Source organism: Sparus aurata, chromosome 2 (assembly GCF_900880675.1).
Source record: "Sparus aurata chromosome 2, fSpaAur1.1, whole genome shotgun sequence".
NCBI lineage: Eukaryota > Metazoa > Chordata > Actinopteri > Spariformes > Sparidae > Sparus > Sparus aurata.
Window position 1 is genome coordinate 16,970,018 of NC_044188.1, and position 21,147 is coordinate 16,991,164.

At 43.8% G+C, this 21,147-nt stretch overlaps 1 protein-coding gene across 6 annotated transcripts in view; it reads right to left on the reverse strand.

Moving 5' to 3' along the window:
* Positions 1–1,706: 1,706 nt before the first annotated feature.
* Positions 1,707–21,147, reverse strand: part of kmt2a (lysine (K)-specific methyltransferase 2A) — a 46,443-nt gene continuing 27,002 nt past the window's right edge. For all 6 annotated transcript variants that reach the window (XM_030443374.1, XM_030443345.1, XM_030443365.1 and 3 more), the window contains 15 exons: positions 20,960–21,118; positions 20,749–20,860; positions 20,573–20,651; positions 20,270–20,430; positions 20,024–20,170; positions 17,247–19,911; positions 11,227–13,827; positions 10,445–10,507; positions 10,137–10,363; positions 9,792–9,866; positions 9,475–9,649; positions 9,166–9,273; positions 7,200–7,280; positions 6,808–6,937; positions 1,707–6,362 (listed from right to left, as the gene is read on the reverse strand). In XM_030443374.1, coding sequence (XP_030299234.1) covers positions 6,087–6,362; positions 6,808–6,937; positions 7,200–7,280; positions 9,166–9,273; positions 9,475–9,649; positions 9,792–9,866; positions 10,137–10,363; positions 10,445–10,507; positions 11,227–13,827; positions 17,247–19,911; positions 20,024–20,170; positions 20,270–20,430; positions 20,573–20,651; positions 20,749–20,860; positions 20,960–21,118 — 7,059 coding nt within the window. In that variant the 3' untranslated portion in view covers positions 1,707–6,086. The remainder of the gene's footprint in view (positions 6,363–6,807; positions 6,938–7,199; positions 7,281–9,165; positions 9,274–9,474; positions 9,650–9,791; positions 9,867–10,136; positions 10,364–10,444; positions 10,508–11,226; positions 13,828–17,246; positions 19,912–20,023; positions 20,171–20,269; positions 20,431–20,572; positions 20,652–20,748; positions 20,861–20,959; positions 21,119–21,147) is intronic.

The following is a 21,147-nucleotide window of genomic DNA, read 5'->3' on the forward strand; positions in this document are numbered from 1 at the left end:
CAATGGGTCCACATCATATAGTCTCATATGGACCAAGTTGAAATTGAACACTTAACACTTGTTCCTCTATGGAAATATCCAGACATCTGGCAAAAAAAATGCCCTTTTGTGACCTCAAAAAACTGAGAGCAACAGGAGCAAAAACTCATTACAGTTCTTTATTAACACATCTTTATGTATTATAAAATAGTCAAAAACATGTGCTTAGTTGGAAGAACAGTTCCAAACTCCTGCTGGATTTGAAATCTCATTGGATATAAGATGCATCAGTAAACTGGAGGCTGGCTGTCAGTAGCTCAGGAGAGAGGAGAAAGAAGAGAGAGCGGGTCACTGGTCTACACCATCGCTCGTTGGCTGTTGTGGGATCTAGGGCGGACATAGAGACTCCTCAATGAGCTGTCAATCAAACAGCAGCCCTCTCAGGATCTAGCTGATGTAGAGGGATAATGAAAAATGAAAAAATACAAAACTAATCTTATACTGACTTATTACAATGACTTTAAGTGTTAGCCAAAATGGAATATATATAAATGTGTTTGTTTCTTAAAACATTACTAGCTGTCGTGCAAAGTTTGTGCGATTTTTGCTAAAAAGAACAAAAAGGTAAAAACACGGAAAGCTGATGTGATGAAGTTCATTCACTCATCTTCACCATTTCGAAAAACCTGTATGTTGAAGTATGTATGTATGTAACACTGTGATCCTACCCTCTCAGTAAAGATACACAGTGCAGAAACAAGTGTATAGGTAGGCAGAGTGGCTGAGACTGAGACACTGTTCCCCCTGTTACAAGACACTGAACCATCAACATGATTTTAAAGCCGTTACTTTAAGGTGGAAATGTGACATAATGTTGACTTAAGGATTCTTTTACCTGTTGGCTTTGAAAGAGATCATGTTAAATGATAGTTGGAGTCTCAATACAGTTTTTTGCTGTTGTTGCTGTCTGACTCTGAAGTCAGGGTGGAGCGGTGATTCAGGAATGTGAACAGCTAAGCTCCAAATGATGAGAATCAGGTGTGTGAACAGGAAGTAAACAGTCTTCCGATTATGTCAGAATCTAATGATGGAAACATCTTTTGCGTTTGAACATAGACAATGGATATTGGATGGATATGTATGCTGAACTCTGCCTAAATATGTTCTTAATCCATTTGCTTTTTTAAACACAATTTGTTGTATGTCTCAAAAGCGCTATATAAATAAAATGTTTCATTATTATTATAAATGGATTACCGTATCCAAAGATATAAAGTGCACTGGTCACTGGAAAACTGTTATATACAAGTTAACAAAGCAGTCAAGCTCTTCTTACAAGAACAAAACTTGTATTCAGACAGTGTGTGTTTGTATGTTTCTTTTCAGTAAAGAAACTAGGTGGAAAAATATCTCCTTTCTTGACATTGTGTTTACTTATTAGAGTAGCAAACTCGCTGCTTTTACATCTCTGGGCTAGCTGGTTAGCATGCTAACTTCAGTAGATATATCTGCAACCTCTTTTTAATGTTTTAAACTAAAATTCTGACCAAATCTCCCAAATTGCCACTTTGAGTAACGTCACATTGGTTAAAGTGAACTGAGAGTGGCTCAATTCCACAAGACCCACTGAATATACTTCGTAGGAAGATTATCTTCAAACCCACTGGTACGTCTTTATAAACTCTGTAGCTGCGCAGCCAGTGAACAAGACAAGAGAAGAGACAGAGTAAAGGAGACATGTTTATTATTTAAACTATCACTTAAATAAAAAAGTGCATAGAAAATAAACATGATTAGAAACTTTTCTTTTTACACTTATGTACAACTTTGTTTCCTAATTATACATTCAACCAAGTAGTTTGTGGTTCATTTTCACTGTGGTGGTTTTCCTTCATTTCGTTGATGTGTATTGAAAGAACACTGTTAAAACGGGAGAAAATGTGACTGTTGAACTCACGGATACCGTTATTACACAGAGCGGGAGGAATATTGATAAGACAAAGGTATATTCAAGGCAGAAGAAACAAGCCTGTTCACGATCCATTATCCCTCTTTTTGCACGTCCCACCGTCCGCTCCCTCTGTGACACCACATCCCATCATAGGCTGATAACTTCTATACACAAGAAACAATTAGAATATTACAAATACATGTTACGTACTCGTCCGACCTCTCCCAAACCTTGACTTGTAAAAGAACAATTCAGGGTGGATGTTGCACAAAATAAATAAATAAAATGTTTTCAACATCAGCATTATGACTTTCTATAAAAACAGTACATGATAAGTACAACCAAAGCTTCGGAGGAGAGAGAGATGGTCGGGGAGACATGAGAGGTTTTCCAAAATGAAGAAAACAAACAAACAAACAAAAACAAAAAACGCCATTTTGGTGGGATCTCTAAAACTCCTGGTCAGTCTCCCACAAACCAAACTCTTAATTTATACCACATCAAGTAAGCCGTCTAAAAAAGTCCCTCTTAGAAAACGTACAAAGAAGAAACGGAAAAAACATTCACTACAACAACCAGGGCGGGGGGAGGAGGGGGGAGGGGAGGGGAGGGAGGTAAAACAACAAAATGGCTGACCTCAAGAAGTTCACAACCACATTAATACAGTTACATTTCTCATCACATAAAAACCGTTTTCCTTTCCAGAAAGAAAATAAAAAAAGAAAAACTGCAGTGCTCCTTGCTGGTGAAGGAAACACTCACAGGCACAGCAAAATTGGTACTGGATATCAATATACAAAAGAATGATGCACGTTAGTTTCATCTGATAGTACTGTAACACAAAACCATTATAGAGTACATTGAAACATTGCTATTAACCATTATAAATCTGCTGTTTTGCTACTGTAACTAAGTTTGTCTGTCCATTCCATATATTGTATAGATACTAAAGTACAAGAAATTACTATGCATGTTTCCGTATAATATTGTTATGTATTTATACTATAATTACAGATAATGACGGAGAAGTGCCACTGGTGTGGCGTGGTAAAATGAAGTCCAAAGAAACAACAGAGACCATTTCCTTATTGTATATCTGCTGTGAAATAAACAAGTTATTGTTCGCTGAACCCTGTGACCCTGAAAACTTATAAGTGTATCGAGTCGTAGACAGAGCCCTTGGCATCAGTAAACGTGTTATCACCGATGCTAGCGTGAAGTGTTGAGCCAGTTGTCCTACAGACAGAAATGCCACCTGCTTCTCACACTTCAGTATAAGTATTCCCAGTGCTGAAACTGCCGCTGCCCAGTTTGAGGTCTTATCTACATTTCTTCCAAATCTACCAGGGTTGTTGACACAAATAACTGAAAACAAAAACGTAGCTGACAGAGTATCGACACCATCGTGAGTCCGATGATGCGGAGGAGGAATATACATTCATTGTTGACCTTAGCAGCAGAACCCAGCGAGCCCGACGTGGGTGCAGCTGTGCGACCGCGGGGTCGGCCTCAGAAGCACAGCCCAGGTTTCGTACAAGCCGCACCCTTCAGGAAGGAAAGGGCCGCCGGAGTGGTCCCTGCCTTCACTTAGTTGCAGAAAAAGAGTCAAGTGCACTTTGCAAGAGCCTCAAACGCCACTTCCAGGAGTCATCAAGACCAATCCAAGATGAGCATTTTTTGATATCGGGGCCCAATGCACAAACTCACAGAAGTGTTCTCGGTGAACGTGTGTGCTTTCAGCAGTGGAGTTGCATTGTCTGTCTGAAGAAGGAGTGGAGATTTCCTACGTCTATTCAGTGCCTGTGTCGCAGCTAAAGTGCAAACCATGTGTGGGTCATGTTCGTAGGAGAAACTGCTAACGGCCTTTAGGTGACGACGAAGTCAGCATGAACAGTGGACAACAATAAATTAATCAAAAGGGACAGAAACAACGTAATTGACTTGAGTCCTGCTGTGGAACCAGTCAGTCGATAAACAGTCTGATTGAATATTCGGTCCAGGACATGAAGGCTTGTAAGAGAGAGGCATACTCATTCACAACTAAGGCAAACCACGAGGAGACTGAACAAAAGGATAAGAGGGATTTTTTCCAAATAAACGTATGATGAACGCTGTTGAGAGCATCAAAATAAAGGCACCTCTTTATTATAAACCAAGTCTGCAGAGGGACAAACAGTTTTTAACTGATGGGATTCTTGTTGGCCAAAAGCTCCTGTCGACTCACGACGAGATAAACCCAATCACTGCGATACGACCCGCGAGTGGACTTGATCCTCGGTGTGATGTGGTGTGGAGACAATAAGGCTGGAGAGAGGAGAGATCTGCTATGGATCAACAATCTGAACTCTCTCAAGTGCATAATAATAGTTCACATGACAGCCATACTGCCAGCTAGAACTGAAACAATGGAAAAAACCATCAGCTTTGACCAAATGGCCTGGGATAGATAAAAGAGTTACTGGTGGACTGAACGAAAAGGGGACCAAGCCACAGACCAGTGTCAGTCTTTGGAATCAAAGAAAACATTCAGGCTACAAATTAAGAGAAAAAAAAAGAAAAAGGAAAAAAAAAAAAATGACGACAAAAAACAACTTTGAAAAGGCAGCGGAATACAAAACATAGAGACCAAGCATTAGTGTTTGTAAACCTCTATTTCCTACAAAAATGGCAATAAAATAAATACGTTTTTTTAAAAATATAAATACCATCAAGTGCTATTCACTAGTGAGTGCTTTTTTAGCAAGTCTTTTTTTGTAGAAAAATATACATTATTTACATTTGTTTTTTTAAAAGCAAGCATGATATTTCCCTGTCCATAATAAAAAGACAGATAACAGACAAGACTTTAAAAGACAAATAAAAAAAGACATTTTCCATGGTTATCACAACAGGCCAAGAAGAAAAACAAGCTGTGTGAAAATTCAATTCAAGGGTGGGAGGTTTGGTTCTCTTTGCTGCTGCAGTTTGGAACGTGATTCAAAAGTCTGAGCTTATTAAGGTTTGATAATGACAACAGCATGCAACATGCCTGTCTGTCTGTCGGTCTGTCTGTTTTTGTAAGATCCATGGCTGTTTCTGGACCACAGCTCCAAAAATCAATTATAAATATGTCTACTAAAGCACATCAGTAAGGTTCTCCGGTCCCTTGGCTGTCAGTCCACCAGAATCTCTAGCTGCCTCGCTCTCTCAGGCCAGAGGCTTCATCCCATCAACAAACACGTCTACATAGCTACCAAGCTGTCAGACTACAAGTCAGTTTAAGAACAACGGATGATATCAACCTCAGATATCACCCTGAACTGCCAAAAATAACCCCCTTTTTTTTTTTAACAAATCTACATTTCTACTCCCCTCCTCTCTTCTCTCTCTCTGGCTCCCCCTAGTGTTTCCACCTGTACAGTTCTTATCAGGCTGCAATACACAAGCAGCTCATATTTACAGTGATACAAGCTTTTTTTTTTGTTTTTTTGTTTTTTCTCAAAAGCCTGTTTTTAGGGGAAGGGTCCACTGAATCACGACGACTCTGAAGGCATCAGGGCACATTCAGACAGGGAGATGTGCATCGATAACAGCTGACATTGAGATAAAAAGAGAAAAAAAAAAAAGAAATTCTAACAAGGTTTTAATTTTTCTTTCCAGTAAAATTACTCTTCCAAGTCCCTTCAACAAATTGCACTTTGGTGTAAAATGGAACCAAGTTCTTTGATTTTTTTTTTCTTCTATGTTCACATCTCAGCATTAGTGGACCATTACATATTTCTAGAAAATTAAGGAGGATGGGCCAATGTAAAAAAAATTATGACGGGGAAAGTTTATCATCCAAATGTAAATTAAAGTAAACGTTGCAATGTTGTGAAGGCTCAAACTTGTTCCATAACTCACCTCTGACGGTGAAACTACCCATGCCAAATGTAAATGAGACAAAAGGAGGCACAATATGTTGGAATTTCTACAAATGGCCCCTCCTCCAAAATGGTCTTCCTGTACATACAGAACGACCCACGACCACCGTCTCCGCTGTGTTCTGCCAACACCAGCAGCAGAAACACTGACAGAGCTCGCGCCCTGTTGGCAGCTGTGATCCTACGTGGACCGGACCCAGAAAATAAAGCCAGTGTCCTCAGAGCATTGTGACACTCCTTAAAATGTTTACATATCAGTTGAGGAACTTGCGACACTTCTTCGCACCGCAGTTGCAGGGCAGCTTGTTGCTGGCGTCCTCAATAGGGAACTTGTAGTCGTAGGTGAGCTCCTCGCCGCAGTAGATGCGCCGAGAGGCAAAGATGACGATGTGCTTCTGGCCGTCCACAGTGATGACCCGAGAGTAGCAGTTGGGCTCGCAGGAGTGGTTGATGAAGCGGGCTGCGTTGCCGTGCATCGTGGCATCTACCACCTCGTAGTCATCGATGCGAAACATGTAACAACCGATCCCCTTTGAGGAGAGAAAAGACAGTCTGATGAGTCAAGATGATCAAATGAGTTCTTGCGTATGATTTCACCTGTTCCATTGCTATGGTGCAAACTGCAAATGGAGGGCAGGAAGTGATTAATGATGCACAGCACGATCACAAACTCAAACCTCAAACCTCAAACCTCAGTCTGCTGTTGGGAGGGGCAGATTTGAATAATCGTCATTTGTCCTAATATGTAGCAAACTGTTTCATAACTGTGTGACATTAATGTTTTTTGTGTTTTTCTTTCCTTTGCTGGAGTTTCTATCTGTAATTGAACAACAATATGTAGCAGCTATAACGAACAAACTTTCTTCCATCTCGTCCATTCTGCTTTTCTCTTTCACACTTCACGCATCATTGGAGCCACCTGACTGCAAGCAACCTGTGAAGTTTAAACTCAAGAGTTCATTCCCAGGACCTCACCTTTCCATCATAATACTTCTCCCGCTTGTCGGTGAGCACAGACCGAATGACGTTTCCAGAGTATTCGATGACCATCTCTCCAGCATCAATGGTTTTCTTGCAGAACAGACCTCGGCCATGAATGGGAGACCTGCAGACGGATACAATTTTTAAACTCTTTTCCTCAATTTTAATAAAAACTTTTCTTTTAATTTCTTGAGCTGGACGTGTACAGTTTATTTTGAAAAACAATAAATTGAAAAATAAAGAGATTGAAAGTGAATAAACTTAATCATGGGCAACGACAGCAGTCTTCAGATCTCATCTTTAAAAACAACCAAGGTTACCGCGAAGAAAGAAATTAAATGGCTAATGTCTCTACGTATCCAATTTGTAAATGACAGTGATCTAACCTGTAGACTCCGACAGTTTCCTTCGAGGTGGCCTTGAGCTGTCTGAATCTCACAGTCAGCGGAAGCTCCATGGAGGCACGCCTGCAACAACAGCATGAAAAAAAGAAAGAAATGTTATGGTTTCTCTATAACAAAGAAGAAGATAATGTTAGAGATGCACTGATCGACCAGCCAGGGACCAGAATAAGCCGGTTGTAGGCATGACCGGTGACAAGCCAGTCAGTGCCAGATATATCTGATTCTGACAGTCACATTTACACACATGCCACCTGACCCCACAGAAGGACCGCCATGCTGAACTGAAAGAAAGGATCTAAATTATGTTCTTCAGCTTATTTATGTGTAGTCGTTTCAATTCGGCTCAGTGCAATTGCTAACGCCTTTTAATTTTCCTCTGCTGCCCGTCTCTCTGTGTATTCCACTGTGGGTGTCCACACGAACACAGAGCGAAGCACAGACAAAGAGACAAAGCCATTACTCGATTTGACTTCAGGATGTGTTGTGATTAGTTGCATTGGTTTTCTTTAAGTAAAACATTTTAGAGAGGGTTATGAATGCAAACAACAACAAAGACGTTGTCTACGGAAGCCCTAAACAGCCATGCATTCATACATTTTATTTCCTATAAAAGATAACGAAACGAAACTTTGTTTTCTTGTGATAACGAGTTAATTTCATTTGTTTTCCCGAGATAATGGGATAATTTTTGTCGAGATCTCGAGATAACGAAACTTTGTTTTCCCGAGATAACGATATAATAAGGTGTGTGTGTGTGTGTGTGTGTGAATGAGTCAGTCAGTTAGTGTAACAACTGTAAATGACCTTTAAATGTGATAATTGTTAATAAGAACATCTTTTTTTCATTTAGTTAACTAATATTCTTTGAGGCCAGGTTATTATTTCATTAATTATATTAGACACTTAATGCGGGACTTTTATTTTGAAAGCGTCTCGCTGTGAACCGAGAACATCTGTGTTCCTGTGAATCATCTGTGTGCGTGTTTGAAGTGTGCCTGCATGATTTTTGCTGAACGTGATGAAATGATTTACTGAGCACCTGGCTGATAAAGGGTACAAGCTCTTACGGTGTGTCCGAAGGTGTGTTCAAGTGTACAAGGTTCCTGTTATAAACACTTTGGACCATCAGTTAGAGAGTCTGACCATCATTCAGCGGGGATGCTTCAACGACATCAGGCCCACTTGGATTGCGCCACCGATATAGCTGAAGCCTTGCTAACCGTCTTCTTAGATTACGCACATTAATGTGAATATTATCTATAATAGCAAGGCATAATGCTATGTCAGCCTGTGTCAGGCCTTGATTGAAAATATATGTGACGCAGTGATCGATAGGCTCCTGCTCCTCTGACATTGCTACACTGAATGATGTTTCCTGCAATGATTTAATATACTACACCATCGTTTTGTTTTCTGGAGATATCGAATTAATCATATCGTTATCTCAGGAAAACAAAGTTTCGTTGTCTCGAGATCTTGAGAAAAATATCCTGTTATCTCGGGAAAACGGAGGAAATTAACTCGTTATCACGGGAAAACGGAGGAAATAAAATATATGAATGCATGGCCGTTTAGGGCTTCCGTAGTTGCCTGAACCAGAGCAGCAAACTGTTAACTGCAGCGCATGAGACAGATTCCTTCTGTTTTTGGATTCACAGCAAGACTCTTGGAAACCAGTATACACTGTGCAAATGCTTATCAGGGGGAAATAAAATACATTTAAAGGATTAAATAGATTAAAAAATGTTAGACGAAGTGTGATACACCGCAGTTATTTTTCAGTTGTGTGTTATTTGTACAAAAAAGGTCTGTCCAGGTACAGAGCGCATAATATAAAGATCTGTTTAAGTGAGAGTGATCCACATGGGGGGGATTCTGGTATTCCAGCAGCAGAAAGAAATATTCACTGTGAAAAACTAAAAGGGATTTTGTGTTCGCCGTAACTGACCTGGCAGTCCTGAGCTGCCCTTCATCATCATCGTCTTCGTGCGGCCTATACTCGGGAGGCTGGCGATGTTTTGAGGCCAAGAAATTGAACATGTCAAACACAGATCTCCTGGAGGGCAAACAGATGGAACAGACAGCAGTCAGAAACACACAAGACCCTCAACAGGTACAGTTACAAGTTCAATTAAAACCAACTCAACACCCTATGGAGGTGTGTGTGTGTGTGTGTGTGTGTGTGTGTGTGTGTGTGTGTGTGTGTGTGTGTGCATTTGCATGTGCGTATGTGTTCGTGTGTGTATGTCTTCCTAACCTGTGGCTGATCTCTGCCCGAGCTGTTCCGTGGGGGTTGATGGGAGGTTCATCGGTTTCCTCTGGTTTGTGGAAGCGGAACCGGTAGCTCCGACAGTGTCTTGAGCCGTAAAGCTGCTCCAGCAGGAAGACCACCGCCTCGTGGACGATTCCCAGCATCCTCAATCCGTTCACACCTGGGTGGAGCAAAGAAACACTGTGAATCATCTGTACTGTCCATTCAAAAGATGAAGATAAACAATACGAAACTAATTATAAAAATACAATGACATATCTATTCTTCTTTGCTTTCTTGATGAAGTCAGAATGAGGGCTCACCTTCAAAAGAGAGCTCTTTGAGTCGTGCATTGGAGCGAGCTTCCTGCACTTTGTCAGTCAGAGATTTCCAAGCCTCTGTAGAAGGACAGGCAGTTCAGTAATATAAAGACTGGAGCTTAAATGTTTTCCCACACATATCAAATGTTCTAATTACACTGATTTATTAGCTCTGTCAAGAATTATTGAATGCAGTCAATAAATCTGGTGCATTTTGTATGAACAACAATGATTTCCATCACAAATTACACTTATATGAACCTTAAAAACACATGTTGTATAACCTTCTGCATAGAGCTTACTGGCACAGACCCATAAATAAAACAAAAGAAAGTAATTTTCTCTCACCTTCAATACTCTCACAGCGGATGTGAAAGCCGTCCTCGCTGCAGATTTCAAAGATGATGCCCTTCTTGGGTTTGCTATCCAAGCTGGTGTCTCTGCTGTTGCCATCCTGGTCGGGTGGTGACGCCACAAGAAGAGAGCCCACTGCCCCAGCTGCAGATGCTTTGTCTTTCCCCGCTATTTTACCCGATGAAACAGGACCTTCAGATGTCTTCTTCTTCCCAAGGATGCTGGAAAGGATTTGAGGAAGAATTAGAACTCCATCATAAGGTCAATATGAAAATTGGCACCTAGCATGGAGGACTCCTCACCTCTTGTTGGTTGCCTTGTCAGTGGGTTTCCCAGTGTCCATGGGTTCAGGGGAGCTCAGCTCTCTGAAACCGCAAGCAAAGAAGATGAGATAGGTTCAAAATATATTCATGCAAAGTACTTTGTGAACACTTTTGGAGTCAGATTAAGTTGGACGATTTTAGATCGCTTCCAAAATCTACGTTTTAAGCATGGAAATTGCATTTAATGTACCCCTACTTTAAAGGGGCAATATGTAAGACGGGGGGGGGGGGGGGGGGGGGGGGCTCAGAGCAGAGGGGATTGTTGGACTGTGACAGGCCTGGTTTAGCTAAATAGCATGCTAACTTCAGTAAATATCTTTGTAACAATACACAGAGGTCCTTAAATCAAGACTGTTAATTCTTCAAATTATGCTAATAAGTTCAGCTCATTCAATAATTACATTTGTGTTTTAATGATGCAAATGGAGAAATCACAGGCTATTTCAATACTGGCTATAGTGTAGAAGGCATTCCAAATTTAGAAAAAAAGATTATAAATTCATATTGTGGTTCATGGTTGTGATGTGTAAAATCATTCATGTCTATACATCCGAACCAGATTTTACTATACTGCACAGCATCTAAAACATACTTTTGTACGTTGATTTATTCTAGGGAAGCATCTGGAATAAAAATACAGCATACATTCACAACCCTAGTTCTCATTGTCAATGCATTTGAGAGGCCTATTGCTAAGTATTTGCAAGGAATTCATGTTAAAATGAATAAACCTCAAGCAAATGAAGTGTCTCACTGCTTACCTTGGGTTTGATCGTCCTGCAGGGTTGCAGTGATGCTCCTCTGCCTGAGACGCCTTGAGCTTCTTCCCACTGCTCGATTCTGTATTCTGCCTGCTTCTCTTCGTTTTCGGTTTGCCTTTTTCTGCAGCAGCTGTGGTGGAGTTGGACGACCGCTGTTCTGATGATCTAGAGGGAGTCGTTCGACTGCTCTGGGAATGTGTGGCGGTTTGGGTGAACACCCCAACAACACGTCCCTTGGTGGGGTTTAGAGAGTTAGCTGTGGCGGGAGTTAAAGTAACAGTGGTGTTTGGAGCGGAGTCCACAGTATGGGCTCTGTTAATGGCCTGAGACTGATGCTGTAAGTGGACATTACTGCCTTCTGAGTCTCCTTGCTGGCTGACAGCCATGCTGATAGTCTGTTGGGAAGGCAGGACGCAGATGCTGCTAGCTATAGATGTCTGCACAGAGGAGCCGAGCTGTGACATCAGAGGGGCTCCTCCGGCTGACTGAAGCACCATTGGCTGATCTGACAGGCCTAAACCATGTGGACTGGCTTTAAACAGGAGGTTGCTAATTGACCCTGTGATCTCAGTAGAGCTGAGGACAGGGGTGGAGAGGGAGACTGATCCTGGTGCAAGAAGGCCAGCAGCAGTACAAGTTGGCACAGACACAACATTCAACACTGACTGACTGGGGTTCAGACCAGAAACTGTGCAAGGAAGAAGGTGCGCAGAGGAATCATGACTAAGGATACCAGGCTGGGCAGGACCAGAAATCCTCGGCTGAAGGAGAGTAGTAGGATCCAAGTACATAACACCTCCTGGTTTTGGTCTCTTGATAATGTTTGGGACCTTGCGCTGAGAAGAGAGGGGGCTTAACTCAACAAGACCTCCAGGTTGGCCAGCGATGCTCGCAGTAATCTGAGGGGTAGATATGTTGATGAGGGTCATGTTTGGAGGGCCCACTTCAGACGGGGCCAAGGTGGGCTGGCTGCGGGAACGGGCCAACCTTTTGCCTTTTCTTGGCTGAAGACGAGAGATGGGCCTCTTTTTGCCGTGAGCCGAGGCAAGTACAGTCTGGGAAGATGTGAGGGAGGAGGGACTGGACACAATGGTGACACTGTGACCAAGCTCGTGAGGTCGACCAGCCTCTGAGACCAGAATTTGGGGCTGGTCGTGGGGCTGAGAGGGCAACCCAATGAGAAGCCCTGAGGTGGTGCTGGGGATTCCTGTCTGGAAGCTGGTCTGTGTTGTTCCTGTGAATGTGTGAATCTGGGACGGGTGAGGCATAGTGCCCAGGACTTTTCCGCCAGCGGGAAATATTGGCTGGGCTGTGGATAACCCAGTACTTAACCCAGTGGTAAGAGTCATAGAGCTCAGCACAGCTTGAGAGCTAGTATCCATCACTCCTGTGGCACTCATTTTTTGTGTGACACCATTAGGGACTGTCTGTAGGACATAGAGAGGCTGGAACTGCTGGTTGACCACAATGAGCTTGTCAGGGCCTGGTTTGATGACTGCTGGGCTCGAAACCTGAGCCTGGGATGGTCCTGGGCCAGGAACTGGACTGGGGCTGCCTGCAGCTGCAGCAGATGCTGGGAGGTACTTCTGAGGCAGGGAGGGAGAACTTGGCAAAGCAGGGGTACCAGAACTCCTGGGAACATCCTGGTTACCTGGAGGTTCAACCACTTGGCCGATAGCAGGGCTGGGAATGAACTGCTCAGGGGTCATGTGACCTTCTGTAACCTGCGTGTCCCTGTTTCCCAAAGCTGTAGAATCATGCTGATTCTCTGATGGCGACATGCCTGGCCCCGCTCTTTTCTTGTCCCCACTCTTCTCTCCAGTGATCGTCTCTGGGTCAGAGGTCAAGCCCAGCATAGTGCGGTCTGAGGTATCAGAGATAAGACTCCCAGCAGTGTGGTTTTGACTGGTGCTGACAGTCGGGCTGCGTGTGGTCAGCACAGAGAGGTCAGATGGCAGCTCCAAAGGAAGATATGGCTCCTCTACAGATATGGAGCTATTCACACTGCTCTCCACTACACCTCCACTCTCAGCACTTGGCAGCGGCTGGGAAAAGTCATCAAACAGAATGTCTTTACGGCGGTTGACATCCACATAGCCCTCATCCAGGAGCAGCTCCGAGGAGGACGGCTCCGACTGCTGACCCAGAGCCTGCATTGACATGGAAGGTGTGTTGAGGACAAACTCCATGATGTCTGATGGCAAAATGTTCCCACAGTCATCACTGTTGTTGTTGTCAGAGTCTGATTTAAGCAGGTCTGTGCTGAGGGACAGCTGGGCCTCAAGAGGATCCTGACCCTGACTCTGTGGCTGGGACTTGACCCCGCCTCCTAAGGGAAGACAGTTTTCTTTCTGGTTCTTTCTTCCTTCGCGCGTGTTGCCGCTCACTGCTCCACCACTGTTGTCAGCCTCCTTGCTTGAGTCGTGGGTATCGGGTTTCTCTGTGTGCCTTTCTCTGCCCCTTCTCTTAGGATTGCTCTTATGTGGGGTGGAAGAGGAGGTGGCTGTAGTGGTTGTGGTGCTGGTGGTGCAGATGCTGGTGTCACTCTCTGAGCCGTCATCAACGCCATCAAGCTGGCCGATTCGCTGCTTGCCTAAAGTCCTGTCGAACATAAAAAAAACTGTGTCAGATTATAAAATACATTTTAGCACATCTCTCTATTAAAGCAAGGAATCTCTGTCTGTCTGTGTGTGTGTCTGTTACTCAAATATCTCTGCAGATCAGGATCAGACTGATCTGAGAGTTTCAACATGGCTGCTGCGTGGTTCAAGGGTGTGCGACGTCGGATTTGTTTGGACTACAATGATACGGTTAATAAATTATTTCATAAATGCTTTACAAATTCCGCGAGCGTTGTCCACCGGAGCCACCACAGTCACGTGCGCACCAGAGCCAATCACTGCAGAGCTCAAGCCCACGACATACCTTAAGAAACAAGCAGATTTATACCTGCAGCGGCGCAAGCTGGACCGGGATATTGCCGGCGGTTCGGTCCCGTTCTGTTCTGTGCATCTAAACTGACAGCTGTGGATTAATGAGACTAAACGAGTACGGACCGAGTCTGTTCGGGTCTGAGGAGATCCGGAGACGCGCGGACAACAAAGTGGAATCGGAATCTGTGGATGTTCGTGTGTAGCCGGACTTAGGGTAAATAATGTCCGCCACGCTTTTTCGCGAACATTGCCGTCACGTTTGCTTTGTGTCTGGTGCAGGAAGAAACGGTAAAAACAGGCTTTTGTCACAAAAGTGTCCAAGCAGCAAGTTTGGTTGTTGAGGAACAGGAAGTGGTGGGAGGGACGGAGGCAGATGAATGACAGGCAACGACGGTCGGTGTGTAGACAGCAATATTGAGAGTTGAGAGATTTGTGACATTTAGCATGTTTGGAGTGTATAGTTAGTGTGTTATGTAGTCTTTGGTGTAGTGTGTTTAGTGTGTAGTGGAGTCGGTATTTTGTTTAATGAGTCAAAACAATGAGGAGAAGCTGAATGTGGAGCAGGCAGTGCAGCTCTTCATTCAGCTGGAAGGAGCTCAGGCAGACCTGAGCATTGCCTGCATTTAAATGTAAATAGTTACATATAACTTTGTAAATTCTTAAAATGTATGCACATATTTAGCAAACAACAATTTATATTTGCATTATAAGTAATAAAAAATGGTTTGTTAAACATATTTGTGGTTTTCACAGTAAAAAAATCTAACTTTTTCTACTCGGATTTTATGTTTTTTTGTGTGATTTTAGGTCCATTGTGTTAATACAGTATGTCAAAATAAAAAAATAACTGTACAGTCACACATGTGAGGTTGTGCTGAAAATAATGACACCAAGTAAATAGTTTTTAAGGTGAAATATCATGGCAAAATCAAAAATAGTCAAAAACGGCCAATTATACCCTGGAATATCGAATTTCACAACAAACCTAAATATTCCTGACATCTCACCTTCAAACACAGCCTCATTTGGCCATCCATTAAAAAGCTACTTAACCTCCCACTTTTCTACAGGAACACATATTTCCTACAGGCACTGCACTAGTATTATTAAATCAAATAATTGTTAGAGGTGTAACGAGCCCATCCAGATCGACGTATCAATTTAATGATCAATGATCCAATGTCATAAATGCAAAGTCAAAGATTGCCATCGTCTTTACAATACATTACAAAAGTTGGCCTGGAACATGTGTGCCACTTTGTCAGTTCAAGCACACCGCCACCACCAACATATTCAAACAGAGCTAGCAACAGACAGGGAATGGCAAGCAGCCAAGAACACTAGTCCACGAGTCAAGAGACAAACAGACCATCTCACTCAGCAGTCCGCTAACTAAGCTTTAACATAGGTAAGCTTTTTCCCAGTTTTTGGTTGAAATGTGAATACAGGTTGAAATTCAACAACGGTGCTCTGTTTGGAGATGCAGTGACTTAAGACAGCAAAGACAGCAACATGATACTTAAATAATATAATATAATAATACCTGTAAGTTGTTGAGTGATGAGTAAAGGAAATGTTAGCTGCTAAGATCATTTATGCAATGACAAATGTCATAGGCTTAAAAAGGTGTAACATGTGATGTTTGGCCACCTCTTGAATTCATATGCCAAACAAATAAGGGGCAGAATAACACCTGAGTAACTGCTGATAGTAAGCTCAGTTAGCCGTGCAGCTAGCAGTCTGGAATGGAATCTCAGAGTGGTATGATGAGAAAGGATGGGAGGGGGTTAGCTTGTTATTAGGGGTGGTTAATCAGCCCAATTTCCCGATTCAATTCGATTCCGATTATTGAAGTCTCGATTCGATAACAAATCGATTTTCGATTATTAACGATTATTGATCTTCCATTTAACATCAGTCAGCTACTGAATTATTTTACTTCTCTTTTGAGTAACACGTCACAGCACCTTCAATATTGTATAGTGTAACTGTAATATCCAAATTATTATTGTTTACTTTGTTTTAAATGTAGTCTTTCACTGTTAAAAGAAAGTTGGACTCATGTTAGAAGCATTGTTGGTGACGAGAACCAGGGCGTGTTTCTCTATTCCCCACTCGTCTGCCATTGCTTTGAGAAACTCACACATATTTGCGCTTGTGTGGCTATCATCCATAGCTCTCGTCTGAAGTACGTAGGACATTAGCTTGCATTAACTGCTGACATAATGAGCTGTAACGGTTACGTATCAGACTGTAGCTCTGGATGTCCAGGCATCGCAGGTTATTGCTACCCTGTGAGCAGAGTTGAGGGACTCTTGCACGGAAAGCTTTGTCTCCTTGTAAAGATTTGGAATCGATTTAGGTGTGAAAAAGCTCTGGAATGGAATAACATATCTTGGCTCCAGACTGTGGACCATTTAATAAGTTTTTGTTTTTTATTTAAACTAAAATTCTTACATACTGCACCTTTAAAGGGGCATTATGTTGCCTGAAATAATCAACTGAATGAGACTGAATGGCAGTTTTGAGATTTTGATGTCTATGTATTGTGTTGCATAGATATCTACTGGAGCTAACCTCAGCCCATCCTGGACCAATGCTCCTGTGCAAGCGGTGTAAAACTAACACTACCCTGACCCCTCAGCTCCCAGTATGAACCATTAGCTGCACAGCTAACTACGCTAACAAACTAAGCGCAACTACATTTAGTTGTAACTCTGGTGATATGCTGCCCCCCATTTGTTTTGCGTATGAGTTTGATGGGTGGCCAATTGTTACATAGTGCACCTTTAAGCTTACAATGGCGACCAGCAAAACACCATTTTTTTGTGTCCTTGACAGTTATTACTGAACCAAATTTCATACTTTCGCCATGTTTTGTGTGTGTGTTAGTGGAGTAAACAAATTATTAGTAACTGTGTTAAATGGGTATCTGATTTCATCTCATATCAATCACAGGCTCCTAAACTAAACACATTTTGGCAGTCGTGATATCAGATGATATTGTATCACTGTCCAAAAAATCATAACATGTATGATGTTATGAAACTTGTGACTTAGACTATAATTATAATTATGTGTACTTACAATGCACTCAGCATGTCCTCTTCAGCTTTTCCCTGAGCCCTCTGCTGTTGCTGCTCCTCGTCTTTTAGAAAGCGTTGAAGCTGGGATCCTCTTCCCAGACACTGGTCTATCCCTTCTATTGACGGTAGGCCATCACCAGGGTTAATTATTGTTCGAGTGAAGTTGTAGTAGTAAGGATCTTTACCCCTCTGTTTCATTCCACTGTCCTCATCCTCTCCACTGTCCCCTGACGAAGAGGAGGTGCTCATATCATCTGCTCCATCCACCTGCCCCTCAGCGGATTTCTTGCGGCCACCAGTCCTCCTCTTAACCACGGCACCAGCTCCATCCCCGCTGCCGTAGAAGGGGAGGTCTTCTTCACCGTATGAGCGAACCCCGTAGAAAGGCGTGAGGCCAAAAAACATGTTGGAGCGTGCTCGGGCACTGCGTCGAGGGTAACGCCGCTTGGCTGACCCCGATCCGTCACTGTCGTCCTCGTGATGTTTATCATCCAAGCCTCTGTCGTGGTCGTCTTCTGGGCCATCGCCCTCATCTTCAGTGCCTTGATTGAGGAGGCTGCGGTGGTCTCGGAGCTCACTGCGCGAGTGCTCCTTGCGCAAATCGTCTTCTTCTGTCTGAGTCTGTGTGTCAGATTCAGAGCTGTCGCTGCTGCTGGCAGAGGGCGAGGAGAAGACAGTGGAGCGTGCAGAGCGTCGGGTCCCCTGGCCGGCAGGAGAGATGGTGGAGGTAGTGGTCGTGGGACAGGAGGAAGAAATGCCAACAACAGTGCTGGTCCCATTAGGATCAGTCTTGATATCAGTCTTTAGCGGAGCTACAGTTGGGGGTTTAGATGATCTCTTTTTCTCTCTGGAGGATAATGGCAGCTGGTTAGTTGCTGGTTTGGTGTGAGACTGGGAAGAGGTCTTCACTCCTTTCTCTTGAGCTAAACCAACTTGCTGCAGCTGCTGCAAGTTGTCCAGACTGGAGCTGTTCTTCCTTTCAGGACAAGAGTAATTTTCTCTGCTCTTTGAGGAAGACCTGTCCCCTCCTTGGTTCTCAAGCTTCTCCCCCTGAGCCTTTCCGTGAGATTTGGTGCTGTTTCCAAGCACTGGAGCTTTGCTATTGCTGCTGTTGTGAGAGGTGGGGTTTGTAGCGTGTGTGTTGGAGCTGCCTGTAGCTTTCGTGTTGTTGTTTAGAAGGGGGATTTTGTTGCTGCTGTTGCTGTTATGGAGGCTTTTCTCTCGTTCACGGTCTTTGGACACCTCTCTGCTGCCTCCCGTCTTAACTTTGGGGTGTTTGTCTTTGGCAGCTGAGGCTGCAGCTGGGGAGGCCAGGTGCATGGAGCCTCTCTTCACAGCTTCATCTTCTGCTGGTGTCCTTGACGGCCACAGAGGCTTCATTGCTGCTGCCGTGGCTGGACCTGATGAGTAATCATTTGATTTCCGTGCAATGGACTTCTGAAATGAAGACTGCGGGGAGCCAGATTTCCCAACAACAGAGTCCTTATGGAGTGAAGCTGGCATTACATTTCCAGTGCCACTACTACTCTCCTTCCCTGAGCTGGCCTTGTCCTTAGACTGGGTGCTGTTAGAAGTTGGGGTGGACCGATGACGGGGCAACAGACTCGCAGAGACATCCTGGTCCTTGCCTCCGTGTTTCCCCTGCTTGTCTGTCTGCCTGGTGCTGCCGCTTCTCTGCTGACCTGTGAGAACAGCAGTGCCCACAGGAGGGGAGGATTGGCCTGAGCCTGTGGGTGCCAGTCTGGGGCTCTTACTGTCCCCTCCAGCCTGTTTGGACTGACTGCTAGGGTTGCTATCTTTCCCTGAGCCAGAGTCTTTGTTTTTCTCTGTGCTTCTATAACTGGAGTCTCTCGAGGGAGGTCTACCCTTGTCAGAGTCTCTGCTAGACAGTCTGTCTTTACCTTGGCCTGAGTCTTTTCCTGTTTCCCTGCTATATTGTCGATGCTTCTCAGAGTCCCTTAGCCCTGCATCTCGACTGAGTGACCGAGCTTTGTCAATATTCTTATAGCTGGGATCTCTAGAGGATGATTTGCTCTTATCCGTCTCTCTATTACTTGACTCTCTGCTTGTCTGCCTCCCCTTCTCTGAGTCTCTGTTCACTTGTCTCCCCTTTTCTGAATCTCTTAATGGATCTCTACTCATGGGCCTTCCCCTCTCAGATTCTTTCAGACCTGAGTCTTTACTCAGTGGTCTCCTCTTTTCTGGCTCTTTGGCTGGTATTTCACCCTTGTCTGAGTCTTTTTGCGCGAGTTCTCTGGAGGATCTATTCTTATCAGAATCCTTTGAGGCTTGGTCTTGAATTGAGACTCTCCCCTTGTCGCCATCTCTCAACCCTTGGTCTCTGGGTGGCTGCTGTCTATTTCTGTCCGTGGAGAACAGTCGACCTCTTTCATCATCTCTCTGGACTGGACTCTTTGAGTCTTTGCTGGGGTGTTTAGACTTTTCTGGGTCTCTGGCAGGGGAAGGGATGAGGGGAGGGGGTGAGGTAATGGGGCGTGACAAAATCTGAGGTGGTGAAGTCACACCTCTCTGTCTGTTCAGCTGGTGGGGAGGCGGGGAGAGGGAAGGGGAGCTGTGGCGACGGGAGTCAATATTCCGCATGCCCGGGTTCACCAGGGAGTCTCCCACTGTCACAATCTCATGGCTTTGGGGCTGAGAGGTACCGCCTACAAAAAAAAAAGACACAGAAATTGAAATGCTGAGAATGAAAAGTATTTCTACACATAACTATTAAAATAATTCATTATTCTATAGACAAGTTGGAATGCATATGTGTACCTGGAGAAGGCATGGGTCTGGGGCCTAGCGAGCGCTGGCACGGGGGGTAACTGGGGTGTCGGTTCCTGGTGTAAACCCTGAGCTTTGGGGTGTTGGCAGGGGAAAGGGTGTCAGAGCGTCTTGGGGATTCAAATGGATCAGGAAACTCTAGACATACAAAAAAAGAAGAAATTGACACAAATCATAGTTTAGTTTAACACAAATTTCACATTGAAAGCTAAATTATAGGTGATCACTATAGGTTACCTGTTATGGAAGGTGGGCTGTGTGCTATCGTGCGATTCTCCTCAGGAGCCATCATGTTTTTCAAGTCAGACTCGACCACTGGAGGGTGACAAACTAGGATCCTACAGGTATACACACAGCGCTTTCGAGCATCTAAAGTACTCCAGTAAACCCTTGAACACCTGGATGGAAGAGATTTTATTTAGTTTGGCACAACAACTCTGCCTCAAGCAGTTGGCTGTAGTAATGTTTGAACTTGAAATGGCGTGGAAAGACTTTCAGATAAATGAGGTAAAAAAAAAAAAAAAGACAAACAGAACTCACTGGTATCCCACAGGGAAGAGTTTGCGTTTGCAGTCTGAGAGTTCAGTCAGTATCCCCAAACAATCGATGGTCATGGAGCCTACAATGATGGGGTTTAAATCAGCATTCAAGAGACACTTTAAGTAAGTCAAGAAACTGTATGTTTATCCACCAACACATAACAGCAGTCAACCTACCTATCATCATATGGACATTTTCAGGCTCCAGTCCTGCCAGCCACTTCCTCCGGAGACTGATTCCCTCCAGGTCCACCAGAATCCTGCGGGTCACCTCAAACCCAGACACCACCTACAGAAAAACAAAAATAGGAAAAGTGAGGAGAAAATTAAAAACATTAAGTCATAAACCAAGCCTGTTGTGGTTTCATAAATAGGAAGATTTTCATACTTCTCCCTTGATGAGGTCCCTGTGCTTTGGACAGTAGACCTTCTTGTCCTCTAGGAAGACACAGTGGCACTGGCGGGCGCACATGAAGTGGTAGTTGCTGGTGCAAGAGGTGAGGCAGCAGCCGACTGTGGCCCCTGGCTTTTGACACTTCTCACAGCGCTGAAAAAAAAGCGACACGACAACTTGTA